This window comes from Labeo rohita, chromosome 24, assembly GCF_022985175.1.
Source record: "Labeo rohita strain BAU-BD-2019 chromosome 24, IGBB_LRoh.1.0, whole genome shotgun sequence".
NCBI lineage: Eukaryota > Metazoa > Chordata > Actinopteri > Cypriniformes > Cyprinidae > Labeo > Labeo rohita.
The window spans coordinates 29,500,371-29,517,330 of record NC_066892.1 but is presented as its reverse complement, the minus strand read 5'-3'; the positions used below and the strand labels follow the sequence as shown (position 1 = coordinate 29,517,330).

At 37.0% G+C, this 16,960-nt stretch overlaps 2 protein-coding genes across 2 annotated transcripts in view; both read left to right on the top strand.

The window, feature by feature from the left end:
• Positions 1 to 10,515, top strand: part of si:dkey-225n22.4 (collagen alpha-1(XXI) chain) — a 49,826-nt gene extending 39,311 nt beyond the window's left edge. Inside the window, exons 21-30 of the mRNA XM_051098215.1 lie at positions 111 to 164; positions 281 to 352; positions 1,476 to 1,511; positions 3,986 to 4,030; positions 5,233 to 5,265; positions 6,093 to 6,239; positions 6,531 to 6,585; positions 8,403 to 8,594; positions 8,689 to 8,766; positions 8,961 to 10,515. Of these exons, the coding sequence (XP_050954172.1) occupies positions 111 to 164; positions 281 to 352; positions 1,476 to 1,511; positions 3,986 to 4,030; positions 5,233 to 5,265; positions 6,093 to 6,239; positions 6,531 to 6,585; positions 8,403 to 8,594; positions 8,689 to 8,766; positions 8,961 to 9,151 (903 nt within the window). The 3' untranslated portion in view covers positions 9,152 to 10,515. The remainder of the gene's footprint in view (positions 1 to 110; positions 165 to 280; positions 353 to 1,475; positions 1,512 to 3,985; positions 4,031 to 5,232; positions 5,266 to 6,092; positions 6,240 to 6,530; positions 6,586 to 8,402; positions 8,595 to 8,688; positions 8,767 to 8,960) is intronic.
• A 215-nt stretch (positions 10,516 to 10,730) lies between these two features.
• LOC127155756 (C-C chemokine receptor type 3) lies at positions 10,731 to 12,099 on the top strand. The gene is made up of 2 exons (XM_051098212.1): positions 10,731 to 10,820; positions 10,896 to 12,099. Exon 2 carries the CDS (start codon positions 10,915 to 10,917, stop codon positions 11,902 to 11,904), a length of 990 nt encoding a protein of 329 aa, XP_050954169.1. The 5' UTR covers positions 10,731 to 10,820; positions 10,896 to 10,914; the 3' UTR covers positions 11,905 to 12,099.
• Positions 12,100 to 16,960: the final 4,861 nt, after the last annotated feature.

Sequence of the window (16,960 nt, the reverse complement as noted above, 5' to 3'; positions counted from 1 at the left end):
TTAATAGTCTTTTTATCTGTCTGGGGAAACAAATGGCTTCTTCTAGCCACATTATAATGGAGGAATTGTGGTGCGTGTGTGGATGTTGACTCAGGGTTGTGTGTGTTCAGGGTAACACAGGAGAAAAGGGAGACGCAGGTATTCCTGGAGCCGCAGGTCAAAAGGTAAGAATCTCCTATTTTTGTAGCTTAGATTTGTGACGCAATTGTGAGCTTTGCATTCGGAGCTCTGGATAAGTGAGGTGAAGAGTTTATTCTCAGCTGTTTTGTGAATCTCACAGGGTGAGCGGGGTGAGCCGGGATTTCCAGGCCTTCAGGGTGCCATGGGCCTGCCTGGATTTAAAGGACACAAGGTAAAGCTGCCGTCCCACAAACATCGCTAAACACATACATGCACGAGTAGTGTTTTTAAAAATCTTTTTAAAATAAGTCCCATCCAAGGTGAATTTATTTAATCAAAAATATTGTAAAAATGTGAAATATTATTCTAATTTCAAACAGCTGTTTTCTATGTGAATATCTGTTAAATTGTAATTTATTTCTGTGATGCGCAGCTGTATTTTCAGCATCATTACTCCAGTCTTCAGTGTCACATTATCCTTCAGAAATCATTCTAATATGCTGATTTGCTGCTCAACAAACATTATCAATGTTTAAACAGTTGTGCTGCACAATATTTTTGTGGAAACCATCATGCATTTTATTTTTTCAGGATTCACAGATGAATAGAAAGCTTGAAATTTACTGTCACATTTGATCAATTTAATGCATCATAGCTGGATTAAAAGTATTACAAGTATTTTTAAAAAATTATACTGATCATAAATGGTGGTGCAATACAATCAAATATTTAAATTAAGTTATCCATGGCTTTAGTGACAGCAAGGTCATGGATTTGATTCCCACAGCCGCACATGCTGATAAGATGCTGCTTTGGATAAAAGTGTTTGTCAGATGAATAATTAAGCATCTGAAATGTTTTGATCTTGATAAAGGAACACAATTCCCTAATGTAACACTCTGTGAAACCATAATAAGGTTGTACCTGTGCTGTCAAACACTGTAGTCCATCTCGTTCCAGCTACCCTGTTTAGCTTAAGCTGATATAACTTGGTTTTTCCAGCCTGAGTCTAAACCAGCTTAGCTAGAAACACCTTAAGGTGCAGGGATGTGGATGTAAAGTTAAACACGCTGCTCACAATGCCAAACAATGTTTTATGTGGGCTACACATGCATATTCATGCTGTATATTCAGAATTAAGATGCATAGAGAAGTGCCAGTGCTGTCACTGCAATAAATGTGCTGTAAGTCACTTTGGATAAAGGATCTGCTAAATGACTACTTGTGTAGAAGATACGCCTGAAATACTGGCTTTTCAGCTCATTGAATGTAGTTTTTGATATGATATGCTAGAGAATACTGTTCTCCTGCTGCGCAGAGGTAGAGATAAGTCGATGTTTCTCTTTTATTTTCAGGGAGAGAGAGGAGAGCTCGGACCCAGAGGCATTCAGGTGGATCCCAAGCCATTTCCTTCACAATGCTTTTGACTAATACTTTATGTGATTTATCAAAGGTTTGCGTTTGGCTTCAACACAAATTCAGATTCATCTCTGATCTCAAATGTAACTCAGACCTAGATGTTTTCAAGCCGTAATGATAGCATTAGTGGGAAAGGTTAACTTTATGGCTCTTCAAAGTGATTAGTGTCATGTTTTTGGATAATAATGGTTTTTAAAATCTGTGATGGGCTCATATCTCAAATCAATATGCAGAGACTAGCTGAAGTTAGACGTTAGACGTTAATCAAGCTAGCAACATGCTAATAATTTTAGAAACAGACTAGCAACATGCTAGTAACTTGCTAATCATGCTAGAAACATGCAAACAACATGCTAATAACATGCTAATCATGTTAAAAACATGCTAGTAACTTGTTAGTCATGCCAGAAACATGCTAGTAACATGTTAATCATGCTAGCAACATGCTAATAATTTTAGAAACAGACTAGCAACATGCTAGTAACTTGCTAATCATGCTAGAAACATGCAAATAACATGCTAATCATGCCAGAAACATGCTAGCAACATACTAATAATGCTAGTAACATGTGAATCATGCTAGCAACATGCTAATAATTTTAGAAACAGACTAGCAACATGCTAGTAACTTGCTAATCATGCTAGAAACATGCAAACAACATGCTAATAACATGCTAATCATGCTAGAAACATGCTAGCAACTTGTTAGTCATGCCAGAAACATGCTAGCAACATACTAATAATGCTAGTAACATGTGAATCATGCTACCAACATGCTAATCATTTTAGAAACATGCAAACAACATGCTAATAACATGCTAATCATGCTAGAAACATGCTAGCAACTTGTTAGTCATGCCAGAAACATGCTAGCAACATACTAATAATGCTAGTAACATGTGAATCATGCTACCAACATGCTAATCATTTTAGAAACAGGCTAACAACATGCTAGTAACTTGCTAATCATGCTAGTAACATGTGAATCATGCTAGCAACATGCTAATAATTTTAGAAACAGACTAGCAACATGCTAGTAACTTGCTAATCATGCTAGAAACATGCAAACAACATGCTAATAACATGCTAATCATGCTAGAAACATGCTAGCAACTTGTTAGTCATGCCAGAAACATGCTAGCAACATACTAATAATGCTATTAACATGTGAATCATGCTACCAACATGCTAATCATTTTAGAAACAGGTTAACAACATGCTAGTAACTTGCTAATCATGCTAGTAACCTGTGAATCCTGCTAGAAACACGCTACCAACATGCTAGTAACATGCTAATCATGCTAGTAACTTGCTAATCATTTTAGAAGCAGGCTAACAACATGCTAGTAACTTGCTAATCATACTAGAAACATGCTAAAAACTTGTTAATCATGCTAGAAACATGCTAGCAACATGATAATCATGATAGTAACCTGTGAATCATGCTAGAAACAAGCTAGCAACATGATAGTAGCATGTTAATCATGCTAGTAACATGTTAATCATGCTACCAACATGCTACCAACATGCTAGTAACTTGCTGATCATGCTGGAATCATGCTACCCTGGTGAAAAAACCAGGGTAGCATGATTCCAGGGTAGGTATGTTTTGATGCTGGTTTAAGCTGGTCCTTTGCTGGTTCATGCTGGTCCTTGACCAGCAACATGACCAGCAAAAACCAGCAAAGGACCAGCTTAAACCAGCACCAAAACCTACCTAACCAGCATTCCGACATCAAAACATAACTGCCAGCATATGCTGATTTTTTTCACCAGGGTAGTAACAGGCTAATCATGCTAGGAACATGTTAAACATGCTACTAAAATAGTTAGAACCATACTACAACACCATAGTAATAATCGAATCTATCACTTTTAATTCATTAATTGAACATATATTTTGCTCTCTATACAAGTAGATTTATGAAAATACATTCACATGTGTTAAATTTAGGGAAAAGTTTGTATATAATGTGAACATTATAACACGTTTGAATAAGAAAACACAAAGGAACATACTTTATAATGCTCTTTATAAAGATTTTCAATTTCAAAAATATATTCCATTGAGCTTCACTGTTTACAGCATATTTTTTATCTTATATTTAAAATATAATTTGGTCAGAGGAAAAAAAAAAAAAAAGGTCATATGAGTTTATGAAAATAGGATGACTAAATACATATCCTAATATTATAATCACTAATTCTAGTGATTTTCCTATGTTTACACTACAGGATGAATGCCCGCAGTATGGTTTGTGTAGTTTAGCGTAAGAGTCTCAGTAGGGTACACCACCCTAAGTGTAGTTGGCTCAGTGTCTCACAGTTAAACGGATGTGACACAGTCTTCTAAAGGTTATAGGGAAGCACCTGCTGTTATTGAATGCTAATGATAACCTTTCAGAGTTTGAAACCCCTGCTAACACAGACCTCCTCTCATTCACAGGGTGAAAAAGGCAGCAACGGCTTCCCTGGATTGCCTGGCTTTCCCGTAAGTGTACAAACTCCACACAGATCCAGCAGGGGGCGCATCTTCTTATAGCACTGCACCTCAACATCTACAGTGGTGGTTAGAGTGAAAAGAATAAAAAGTCAATGTATACCAGTCAGAACTTAAGAAGACTAAATCAAGAGAATTTGAACTGGAATGACAGGAAGAAGAATTCACTGAACTGAAATTTAAAAAAAAAAAATGAATGAAGTTACACACAAAAGAGAAGTGACAGAAATTACTTTCTAGGAAGATATGTTTCTAGGAACATATATCTATCATTTCCGGTTAGTTTTTAGCAAAAAATATAATTCCTCATCCTGTTTGCATCCTCATTCAGTAAGATGTTTAAGGACTAGTGTAAGTTTATTAATTACAGACATTCTTATATAAAGGTCTTCAACTAAACTGCGACATTTGAATATTTTTATCCTGTTGAATCATTTTCCTTAGAAGAAACTCCTGATTTCTTTGAAACAGCTCAATAAATCTCCAAAAACCTTTGTCACAGACACTGACTCACAATCCACTTCGTAAATCTTCAGTCACACGCTTGACAGATCTTTAGACTGAATATAATTAAGTTTCTGAAATAAAATAGTCATTGGTCCATGTATACAAATTTTGCAAAGATTTCATCCTCTTGAATGCTGTACACTTATTAAAAATATCTTCATGTACCCAGAGATTGTGCATATGTAAAAATGGCCTTATGGCAGGTAACATATTACTATAGATATAAGGCAATGTATTTCAAAAATGAAATTTCGGTATGGGCAAAGCCAGGTGGGAATGTCTTTTTAATTATACAGTTCATATATTTACAATCAGAGTAGTATTTATCTGGCACGAAAGATGCATAAGCAATGAATCATGAGAAAAATCAGCAGGGTTTTGTAACACTCTCTGCTGCTTCTTGTTGGACAAAGTAGCTTCACCGTTTGCTCGTATGAACTCCTACACAGTATTGTAGCGTGAGCTGTCCGACGAAATGTCCGACTTCTGTCGACGTGTCTTTATGTGATTCAGTCTGCAAACACACGCAGGGCTTGAGAGTCATTTTGTGGGGTTTCTCTGGCTGTGGCTTTGAAAAGGTTTTCTTCCTGTCACCTGCTGTGAACACTGAGCCTGTGTGTGTTTAATAACAGATTTTTTTTCTCTGATTTTATCATAAAAGTTTCCTCTTTCTCATCCCGAATCAGGGCGAAGTGGGACCGAGGGGCAACAAAGGAGAGGTTTGTAGAATTACACGACTCGCTCGCATTTAAACCGTTCCTGCCTATTTACGCAAGAAACAAGATGGTCTCCGCCTCCTAAAGGAAGTAGCATGGGACGGCAGAGCACTTCTGAGTGCTTTGAAGCGTTTACATTTGACAGTTTGACAGTTGTACTAAGCTGGCTTCAGCACGCTGTCAGAGCAAACCGGCAAACTGGATGCCGTGTAAACTAGAGGAAATTTCCTATGTATATTTATTATTTTGTGTTTGTCGGCAAATCAGTAGCAGACATATGCAAATCGGTCGCTTCCTTTAAAAGAATGTTTTTTTCCTCCAGAGAGGAAAAATATTTATGAAATATTTCTGTACTGTATGTTTGTTTCACAGTAGAGTTGCACGATTTGTTCAGAATGTCATGTTGTGAATATTTTGACAATATTGTGATTGGAGATTTAATCTTTTATATGAAAAACATTTAACCTTTCATGTTGCTGCTCAGCAACAAGCATTCAAATCTTATTTATTTATGGTAGCATATTATCAGGGCTGTTACTGTTGACTAAAACTACTAACTGAAATAAAGCTTTAGATTATATTAAACAATTTATTTCTGTAAAATTTCAGAAATGCATTCACACAAATTGTTAGCATGCTTGTATAGTACACTACAGAACACAGCAGCACGCAGTGCATTTAAATGATACGTTTGTTAAATACACAGCCTTTTCACACATCATGATTTCATTAATTGTGCAGCTTTACTCTGCTGTTAAATGCAACATTTGCATGAAGAATAGTGCATGAGCATACAGTAGGCTTTATGTGTGCTGTTTTGAATCGTCTAGAGAGGCACGCCGGGTGAAACCGGGGTCAAAGGTCCTGACGGACAGAAGGGAGACATGGGACACGTCGGTGTAGTCGGGCCGCGCGGATTCCCCGGTCAGGACGGTCTGCCAGGGCTACCCGGCGCTCCGGGCTTTCCAGGGAAGCCTGTGAGTATTCTTACATTTCTCCCAACTACACGACAGCAATTAAAATTAAATTTTTTCTTTCCTTTCGCGAGAAATAAACACGTCATAAACAATGTACGGCATGGGCTGCGGCGATGTCAGGATGCGTCATTGTGAAAGAAACCACAAGGCCCTGAGGTCAAGACTGTGTAATTGAGTTCCTTTTCAATGTTTCTTCCTTTATTATCTGTGCAGCCTTATCATTTCTTTGAAAGCTCTATGTGTTTTTCATGTACCAACACCATCTAATGAGTGACTCAATATGTGTTTCAGGGTAAGCCTCCCTCAGAGGACTACTTAATAAAACTCTGTGGGGACATTTTGAGAAGTGAGTATCCGACCTTGTTCAAGGTCATTATCCTCTCGAGAACAAAGAGCCCAAGGAGATTTTCCTTTTCCCTTTTTTAATACGAACAAGCCTGATATGTAAAGAGCCAAGAATAGCATGCGGCGTCCAATTAAAGCTGTTAGATAAAAGCAAAGTTCACTAGAAAGGAGCTTTTGTTACGGAAACTTGCTGAGCTATCAGAGTTTTTACAGTTTGCTTTGAATTAAAGGGGTCATATCGTACATTCTGTTATCATTTTACTTTTTTTCCCTGTGGTCCACTTAGAAACCTAGTGAGCTGCCTCACTGCATATTGTCTACGTGCAGCCTAATCATCAGAACCTTAAAAATGACTCAAAAAATAGATGAATCCAAAGTCAATGTTGAATGCAAAACAAGCTGAAGATTAGCCAATGTATGATGATACAAATCTAATTAAAATAAAAATACCAACATAGACTCATTGGGAAAACATGCTTTTACATATATTTGTGCAAAATCACAAAAATGTACCTAAACATACAATTCACTCCAGTTTCCAGCTGAAATGAGCACTAGCGGCAGTAAAACACCAGTAACTTGCCTTCCTTTTCACACATCATGTGATTAAAGAAGCATATTCTCGATTAAAAATGACTTGTTTTTGTACAGTTTCTTTGTACAGTTTTCACAGTACTATGTTATTAGTTCAAAACACTTTTACTGTAGTGCACAGTTTGTAAACTAATACATTTTGATCATCACATATCCAGCTCCATATGTTTGACTTTTCTAACAAGAGTAAACTTGCTCGGTAGCGCACCCGGTACAGCATTGCACTTATGGGTCCCATGAAATATGAATCATAATGAAAGAGCTTTTATCAGGCTAAACAAGCCATGTTTGCTTCAGTGAATGTTTTTCTCTCACGTTTGCTTTTGTTAACACTATCAGTTAAGTCTAGTGTAGGTTTTATGCCATTTTTAACCCCAATAGAACATTAAACTTTTAGCGACACTCACCAGACTTTGAATTTTTCAAACTGCTGCCATACATGCAATCTAATAAAACATTACCACATACACTTTTATTCATTTTGGATACCACTAAATGTGCTTTTAGTGCCACTTACTGGACATTTCACTTTGAAAGTGTCACAAAAACATAAGATAATATTTTGCACAGGCACATTTTTCAAATGACCCTGGATTTACAAATACACACCATATGTAAACATTTGGTGAACTCATTTTAACTGATGTTTCAGTATTGACTAAATTATATTTTACATCAACTTTTCTGTTGCCTTGTCCACCATCTTGCATTTATTTTTTACTTTACTTGACTCTTGGAACACAGCAATATTAGTCATGTTTCTTTTTTTGCCACAAAACAGTCTCATGAGTTTTCTTATGACCATATTCTTCCCTTTTTCCAATTCACATGTTTTGGCATTTATTCATTATTAATGTATTAATTTAAAGCCAGAAATTAGGTAGTGATGTAACACAAGTGTTGTCTAAGTTAAATGGATTAGCAAGAAAAAAATTGTAGGGTGTCATTATCTCCTTGGGTTTTTGATTGGATGGAGGAAGATCTAAATGCAAGCTTGGAGAAGTCTGTCATTTCAGCCGAAGATTATGACATTTTGATTAAAAGTCAGTTTGCATTTAAATGCATGAATGAATCATTTATCGTGCAATGCATATGAAGATGCATGTGAAAATAGACTGGGTAAATGTTGATAGGGGGTGTTTTCATTTTACAATAAAAGTCAAGTAAATGTTGATTTCATGATATGACCCATTGTGCATCTCCACTATAACACATCTCTATCAGATCAGTTGCCGCAGCTCCTGCAGATGATGAGCCCTCAGCGCTGTGAACCCTGTGAGACCATTAAAGGTCCCCCGGGACCCCCTGGAGCTCAAGGGCCTAAAGGGTCGAGCGGGCCCCCTGGCTATCCCGGCAGACACGGCGCCCAGGGCTACCCAGGACCTCCGGGCATCCATGGACCTCCAGGAGTCAAAGGTAACACAGACGTCTGGCTGTAACATTTCCACATTATGTAAATGGATTTGGCTTTGAGTTTGTATTTTAATTGCATAACATGCTTGTCTTTTAGGGGACACAGGTCCACGGGGATTTAAGGGCAATAAAGGAGAGGGCAGACCAGGATACCCAGGGCCTCCCGGAGACACAGGTACATTATTAACACTACATTATGAAATACATGACATTACTACATTCTTAAATAAAATGCATTATGAGGGTTAACGTGTAAATGTCCATTCTGTCATGTGACAGATGCAAATGCATATGGCACAAATGCATATGCAGCGTTTGGGAATGAATCTTGCGTAACTGTCAGATTATGTATTCCCTCAACACCAACAGGGATCCAGGGTCCTCGCGGCAGCGATGGCATTGGTATTCCGGGTCCTCCGGGAATCCCGGGCAAATCCGGGGCTCCGGGCATTCCGGGGAAGCAAGGTCCTCAAGGGCCGGCCGGCGTGTGCGACATGTCCATCTGCTACCAGTCCTATAACCTCAGGGATGAACGCTACAGTAAAGGGCCCGATTTCTAACACACGCGTTCGAGCGAACACATGGGCTCAGCTCTCGGACTGCCAGAAGCGCCGCAGCAAATCCAGAGGAATTTACTGACACGGCATTGGACATTGTCTGCGCATTGCTATGCTGCAATGAAACATCAGGGGCCTGTAGATGAATGACGGCCATTAGAGTGATATTTAAAGACGTGAAACCTGCCTTTCGATGCAAGAAGAATCCGTAAACACCATTAACACAAGAGTGTGTACGTAAGGTAATTTGGATTGATGTTAATGTCATAAACATTAATATTTATCATCATTACTTATGAACATTAATTATTAATGAAATAAATGGCTATTTTGTTGCCAAACAAGGAACTTTGCAACATGATAGGAGATGCAATAATAAAAGCATTAGTGTGTTTGTGGTTTGGTACAAATACAGATAAAGAATAAATGGTTTTATTACTTCAGGGACAGACTTAATGTTTCTGTTTGCTTTTTGGCAAAGCTGTCTTTAGTTTTGTTTTTTAACTGTACTTGGCTGAGAATCTTGGATTGGACAGCTTTTTAAGACACAACAGCCATCATATTTTCATATTTAATTGAATTACTAACTGTGCTTTCAATTGCTGGCCAGGTTGACTTAATGAATAGCAACTGTTCTTCTGTTATTGACATATTCGTGTAATTTTTTAATTTTTTGCACTGCCTGAGGGAAAGGTAAATTCACACTAACCTCACTGAATACAATTCCATTAAGTAAAAGGAACACAAAGCGTTATAATCAAAATTATTCAATTTATGTGTGTTCAGGAACTCATAATGGATTTTATTCTTTTCTTTTGGCAGTAAAATATTTAAGCTGTGTAAGGTACGACATACAAATCTGACAGATGTAATTATTTTAAATCTTGATTTTGTGAATCCATACAAACTGCTAGTTACGTAAATATTTTCTTCCACTGAAATCTTGAATAAACTGATATCACATTTTGGTTACACTTTATTTTGATAGTCCACTTTAGACATTCTACTATCTTTGAAACTACATGTCAACTAATTCTCGTTAATTTGCAACTACATGTCTACTAACTCTCAGAGCAGACTGTTAGGTTAGGTTTAGGGGTAGTACAATAAGTTGACACATACTTGCAAAGTTTAGAAGAGTGTCTACTAAGCAGACAGTCTACTAATACTCTAATGACTAGTTGACATGCAGTTGCAAACTTACTTACTGTTAGTAAAATGTCTAAAGTGGACTATCAAAATAAAGTGTTACCCCAATTTTTTTTTTCTCATATAATCTTTTACTCAATGCTAATTTGTTGTTTTATTCACTTATTGTATTTTCATTTCAGTTCATATATCTTTAAAAGCTTGCTTTTTACACAAATCCCTAGGACTTTTTTATATGATGCAAGTTTAATTTATCATTTAAAGCGTTTTGTTTGCTAAGAATGACTTTGTTCAAATAAAAGGTAATGAACACTTTGTGTCTGGTCTGTGGTTATCATGTATGCTGTCAAAACGCATGTCGAGTCTTGAGAAAATTCTGACATCACATAAAAAAGGAAGTAGAGGGTGATATGATTCAGATATCAGCTGTGGACTGACACACATCCTCTGTTGCTGCTCTGCCTTAGAAGTCAGTATTTTCTATTAATGAACTGGCCAGACGAGCTGTGAACAGTGCTTTGGGGTAAGTCTACAATCTCTACTGACTTATAATCATTTATCTAGCCTTGCATTTTAACAAACTCGCTTAATCCTGCAGGTTGTTGGTAACCACCAAGATGGAAATGGCTTACACAACACCAGACGATTATGAAGACTATCCAGTGATCACCAATAGGTCAACCAGTACTGTGTGCAACACCATTGACATCAACGATTTCTGCAAAAATTTTCTTCCACGCTTCTACTACGTCATCTTTATCGCTAGCGTACTGGGCAATGGAGTGGTTCTGCTCGTCCTCTACAAGTTTGAAAAGCTCAACACGGTCACCAATATATTTCTTATGAACCTGGTGGCCTCCAACATTGTTGTCACCCTTACGCTCCCATTCCATGCCATTCATTATTCCAACCAGTGGATTTTCGGAGAAGCTCTTTGTAAGCTGGTGAACAGCACCGACTATCTGGGCTTCTACAGCTCCATCCTCTTCCTCACCCTCATGACGTTCGACCGCTACTTGGCCGTGGTCCATTGCGTGGTAGCCAACAAACAACGCAGAACCTGCTATGCCGTCGTGCTGTCGGCAGTCGTCTGGATTATTAGCCTCCTCGCTAGCCTCGAACCCTACATCCATTTTACTGTTGAAGAGTATCCGATAGAAGGACTGGTGTGCGAAGACACGAGCAATTTTCAGTGGAAACTCTTCAGCCTCTACAAGCAGTTTGTGTTGTTTTTCATCCTGCCGTTGACTGTATTCATCTACTGCTACTTCAGAATAACTCTAACCGTCCTGGCCACACGGATGGTAGGAAAACATCGCACCGTACGGCTCATTTTCGTCATCGTCCTGATGTTTTTTGCATTCTGGAGCCCGCATAACATCATACTGATGATCAACGGGCATGGAGATCCTAAACAGTGTAGCAGCCTTTCGTATGCAGAGTACGTCACTAGTAACATGGCACGCTTGTATTTCTGTATTAACCCTGTGTTTTACACCTTTCTGGGAAGAAAGTTTCAGAATCATGTTCGAGGAGTGTTAGTGAGTCAGGTGCCATGTTTATCGGACCGGATCAGCTTCAGCTCAAGTAGCAGAATGTTAGCTTAAGACTGAATGATGGTGTGTAAAATGGCTGCATTACAGTGATGTGTTTTGCTTCCAGACTATTCCTGCTTTTATTGTCCATGTCTTTACAGAAAAAGTGCAATGAACTAGTTGAACTAGATGAAGCTGATGCATGTACAGTATAATAAACTGGTGTGATTGATATTAATAAAGATTTCTGTTTTAATTATTTACTGATTTGTTTGTGTGTGTGTGTTTGTGTGTGTGTGTTTAGATGTAGGGTAATTATAGTTAATTAACTTTTAACTATAATAAAAATTACTGAACACTATATAGACATAAAAACCTTAATCAATTAATAATCACAAAAAGCCTAAACAAGTTAAAAAATAATTATATATATATATATATATATATATATATATATATATATATATATATATACACACATACATAATAAACAACAACAACAACAAGAGTAATAATAACTAAACTGAAAAGTTTGTCAGAAAATTTGAAAACGTTTGAAAAAATAAAAGTTTAAAAGTTTAAGTTAAAAAAGTTTTAGGTTCGATGGTTTTCAGTCTGAAACAGTTTGAAGTTTAAAGTAGTATTAAACGGTTAAAGTTTGAATGTTTTGAAGGCAATGCAGCCTGTCAGAGATAGACAGATAGTTACATAGATAGATAGTTACCCTGGTGAAAAAACAGCATATGCTGGTAGGTATGTTTCGATGCTGGTTTAAGCTGGTCCTTTGCTGGTTTATGCTGGTCATGTTGCTAGTCAAGGACCAGCATAAGCCAGCATCAAAACATACCTACCAGCATATGCTGTTTTTTTTCACCAGGGTAGATAGATAGCATGTTGTTAGCATGTTACTAGCGTGATTAACATGTAAATAGCATGTTGTTATAATGATTAGCAAGTTACTAGCATGTTGCTAACATAATTAGCAAGTTGCTAGCATAAATCTAGCATGATTAGCATGTTACTAGCATGATTTGCAAGTTACTAGCATGTTGCTAGCATGATTCTAGCATGATTAACATGTTCCTAGTATGATTAGCATTTTACTAGCATGTTGTTAACACAAGTTGCTAGCATGATATTAACATCATTAGCATGTTACTAACATGATTTTATCATGATTAGCATGTTACTAGCATGTTGCTAGCATGATTTGTATGTTTCTACCATGATTAGCATGTTGCTAGCATGTTGTTAGCATGATTCTAACATGATTAGCAAGTTGCTACCATGTTACTAGTATGATTAGCATGTTACTACAGTCTGAAGATCTGAGCTGAGTTTGGCATTGGTAGAGGTAAAGCTCTAGGAGTATGGGATTATTTTTGTGCCAATAAGAATGAACGTAACTTTATAAAACAACGTAACTTTCCAAGAAACGATCAAAAATATGCCTCTGCAAAAGAAGAAAAACACAATGAAAATGAAAAAATGAACTCAGTCGCACGAATTTAACATGCTCTTCAAATATGCTTCATTCTTTGTTAATGATTTTCAAAGAATCGTTTTCGCGAATCATGGATTCTGAATGCGTTGCCACAGCTTTCGCTTACGCTTCGCAAATTTTCGTTTGCTGTTTTGGCACAAACCTCTCGTGGGGGCGGGCTTAAAACAGCGATCTACTCTGATTGGCTAATGAGCTTTTGATGGACATTTGCTCTCTGACCTGGAAGCACGGACGGTGACGTCAGTGGCGCACATATTGGAAAGTTGTTGCGGTGTGCAATACGTCGTGCTTTGTTTATAGAAACTATCAGAACTGTTGCACACTGTACATGAATAAAACTTTTATCGATGTTATTGATTAACGTTACTTTAGCAACACGAACTTACTTCAAGCTGCCCTGAGGGACAAGCTGAGGTGGAAGATGATGCCGCTCCGTGTCTCTCCTGGGAGCTCATCTTTAGAAACTAAGAGACGACCGTAGGTGAAATACTAATAAATAATAATAATACTTAATATAAACAAAGCACGACGTATTGCACACCGCAATATGCACACCGCAATATGCGCGCCACTGACGTCACCGTCTGTGATTCCAGGTCAGAGAGCAACTGTCCATCAAAAGCTCATTAGCCAATCAGAGTAGATCGCTGTTTTAAGCCCGCCCCCACGAGAGGTTTGTGCCAAAACAGCAAACGAAAATTTGCGAAGCGTAAGCGAAAGCTGTGGCAACGCATTCAGAATCCATGATTCGCGAAAACGATTCTTTGAAAATCATTAACAAAGAATGAAGCATATTTGAAGAGCATGTTAAATTCGTGCGACTGAGTTCATTTTTTCATTTTCATTGTGTTTTTCTTCTTTTGCAGTGGCATATTTTTGATCGTTTCTTGGAAAATTACATTCAGTTTTACAAAGTTAGGTTCATTCTTATTGGCACAAAAATAATCCCATATCTAGGAGGAGACACAGTTATAAAATTTAGTCTCAGAAAAAGAATAATAATAATAATAATAATAGTAAGTTTAAATAGCATTTCAGTAAGTTGGCTTTCTCAAGCCAACTTAATAAAATAATAAATACAATTACAAAATAATGTAATTTCTACAACAACAACAACAAAACTAATTCAAAATATGAATAAAAATAATATTAAAATAACACTAGTGTGATTCTTAAATAAGTAGTTTGAACATTTATTGCAGCATAAAAATGTTAACTGCATTACAATAATAACTGAATCGAAATGCTTTTATTTTAACTGCTGCTGTCTCATTTTGAGGGCTGCACCCTCTGTAGGTCGCATCTGTGAGCCGCATACGTGATCAATGTCTCATTTCATAAAAGTAACTATCATAAAATTGACTGTTATTCTTCCTGAGGCTTAAACGTCTGTAATGTCTTTCTTCGGAAGAGAGCACTGGAGTGATAATGTGTTTTTGTAGGCCAGTCTGTAAGTTTGCATCATGCTGGCTCCCTTCACAAAAACCCGGTTGGATTTTCCCATTGGCTTTGGATTACTGCAGAAAATAAACTTTGGGATCAACAAAAGTTTATGATTCTTACACATTTTGTTCATCATGATAATCAGCTGATGTAAAAAGCTGAACGTAGGCTGTAAACCCAAACAAATGACTTCAACATCACCACCATTAAGCTTTAACAACTCTTTTTTATCTTTACATAAAACAATTTTCCCTAAAACAGTTTGAGATTATCGTTAGAGTAAACACACTGAGGCTGTGCGTAGATGAGTTTACCTGTTCAGCCATTTAAACAAGGCTTAAATGAATAAATAATAAAATCACAAATAGGTTTTACTGATGCTTTTTTCTCAGAGAAATAAACATGAAAATATCTTACGCTTATGTAATTCAGGCATTCATCTGAAGTCCATTCAACAAACCTATTAACTTCTAAAAAAATTGCACAGGAGGTCCTAATATGCCACTTATTTCTATATTGGCCTACGAAAACACATCATTCACACAGAACTCATGTAAACCAGCCCTCGACGCACGTCTTTCACATCTTTTACAGCATCTTTCATGACAAAATGTTTTCAAAAACATCGAGATATCCCACATCTCACAGCATTTGTGTGAATTTGTCTTGTGCAAGGTTAAATGCAGAAATGTTTTATATAAACACTGCACGGCTCACAAATGTACTTTAAATCATAAATACATGTTAAGCATTTCAAGGAAATTGTAACTACTAAAGAATACCACATAGTGAAATAAAGTCAACCTATGATTTCCATTTATCCATACCGTAAAGCTGCAAATCCTCGGGTTTATGTGCCGTCCATATTTATAATGTATGTATTGGCTTGTATCCAACCATAAAAAAATCTCCTAGAGCCACACTGTGTGATTATGAATTTGTGAATGGATCAAAAATTCAGTTCGCAGTTGGTTCTGAGAGTTTGTAGGATCTGCCTTTCATCACTACGGAGTGAAAAAAGTGCATTAATATTGAAGAGTAGCATGTCTTTCATATGATTGAGTAATATGAATTCTGCTTCATGTGTTACTACACGGCTTGAACGGATTCTACTTCATATGCTTTTTCCCTTTGACGCTTTAGAATATAAGGTTTGTGATCATGAGTACAAACTGATTAAATTAAGTCGTCATTCTCAAGGCCAGAGTCAAATCTCATTCCCATGATGCATTTGCATGTCCTTGACATCATAACATATTCTCAAGTCAGCCGCTTTTAGAAATAATGCATTTAATTTGAAAGCAAAATAAATTACTTTTGACAATTCATCCAATTTAGATAGTTATTTCTAAATATTGTTCGCTTTAGCTGTATTTATTTATTTTGATTTATTTTTTGGCATGGGAGTTGCTTTGTTTCAGTTTTTTTTTTTTTTTTAATTATCTAATAATTTCTATTTCTATTTTTTTAGTTTTCATTTTAATTAGGGTTAAAACTTTAGCATTTTAGTTGCCGTTTTTAATAGTTTTTTTAATTAGTTTTTATTTATTTATTTATTTACTTATTTATTATTATTATTTTAGTAAAGTTAAAATCAACTGAATAAAACCAAGAAATGTCCCCTTGGCAAGTTATTTTTTTGGTTTTATGTAACATTATTTTTTTAATAAATGCTAAATAACTATTTTCAGTTTGTATTAAAACCACCAACATATTTAGCATTCAGCACACTTAGTAGACTTAATAATTTTAATGGCAGGTGTTAAATGAATGCACCTGTAAATACATCCCTCATCATGGCGAGTGCATCCAGCACTTGTAATGCAGTTGCTGTGCAAAAGCAATGATGCGATTAGCGCGGGGCTCCTGAGGGGCCTCCCACCGACAGCACTGCACTGTGTGATTGCATACGGGCCCCGAGGAGCCTTCGCCTGTTGTCCACACCCTGTCCACTCAGCAGGGGAGCGATAGCATGCTGGGAACGCAGCGGAAAGCAGAAGATCAGGGTGAGTCACTGGTCAGAATAGTGAAGTTTGGGTTAATGACACATAGTCATGTTCTGTATGAGGCGTCTTCGCTGGGAACTAGCGGAGGGTGGGGAACGACGAGCCTGCTTTTCCAGAAAAACAACTGAAAATAATATACTTCAAGTCTCCACTAAAATAGGCTCAGAAAAATATG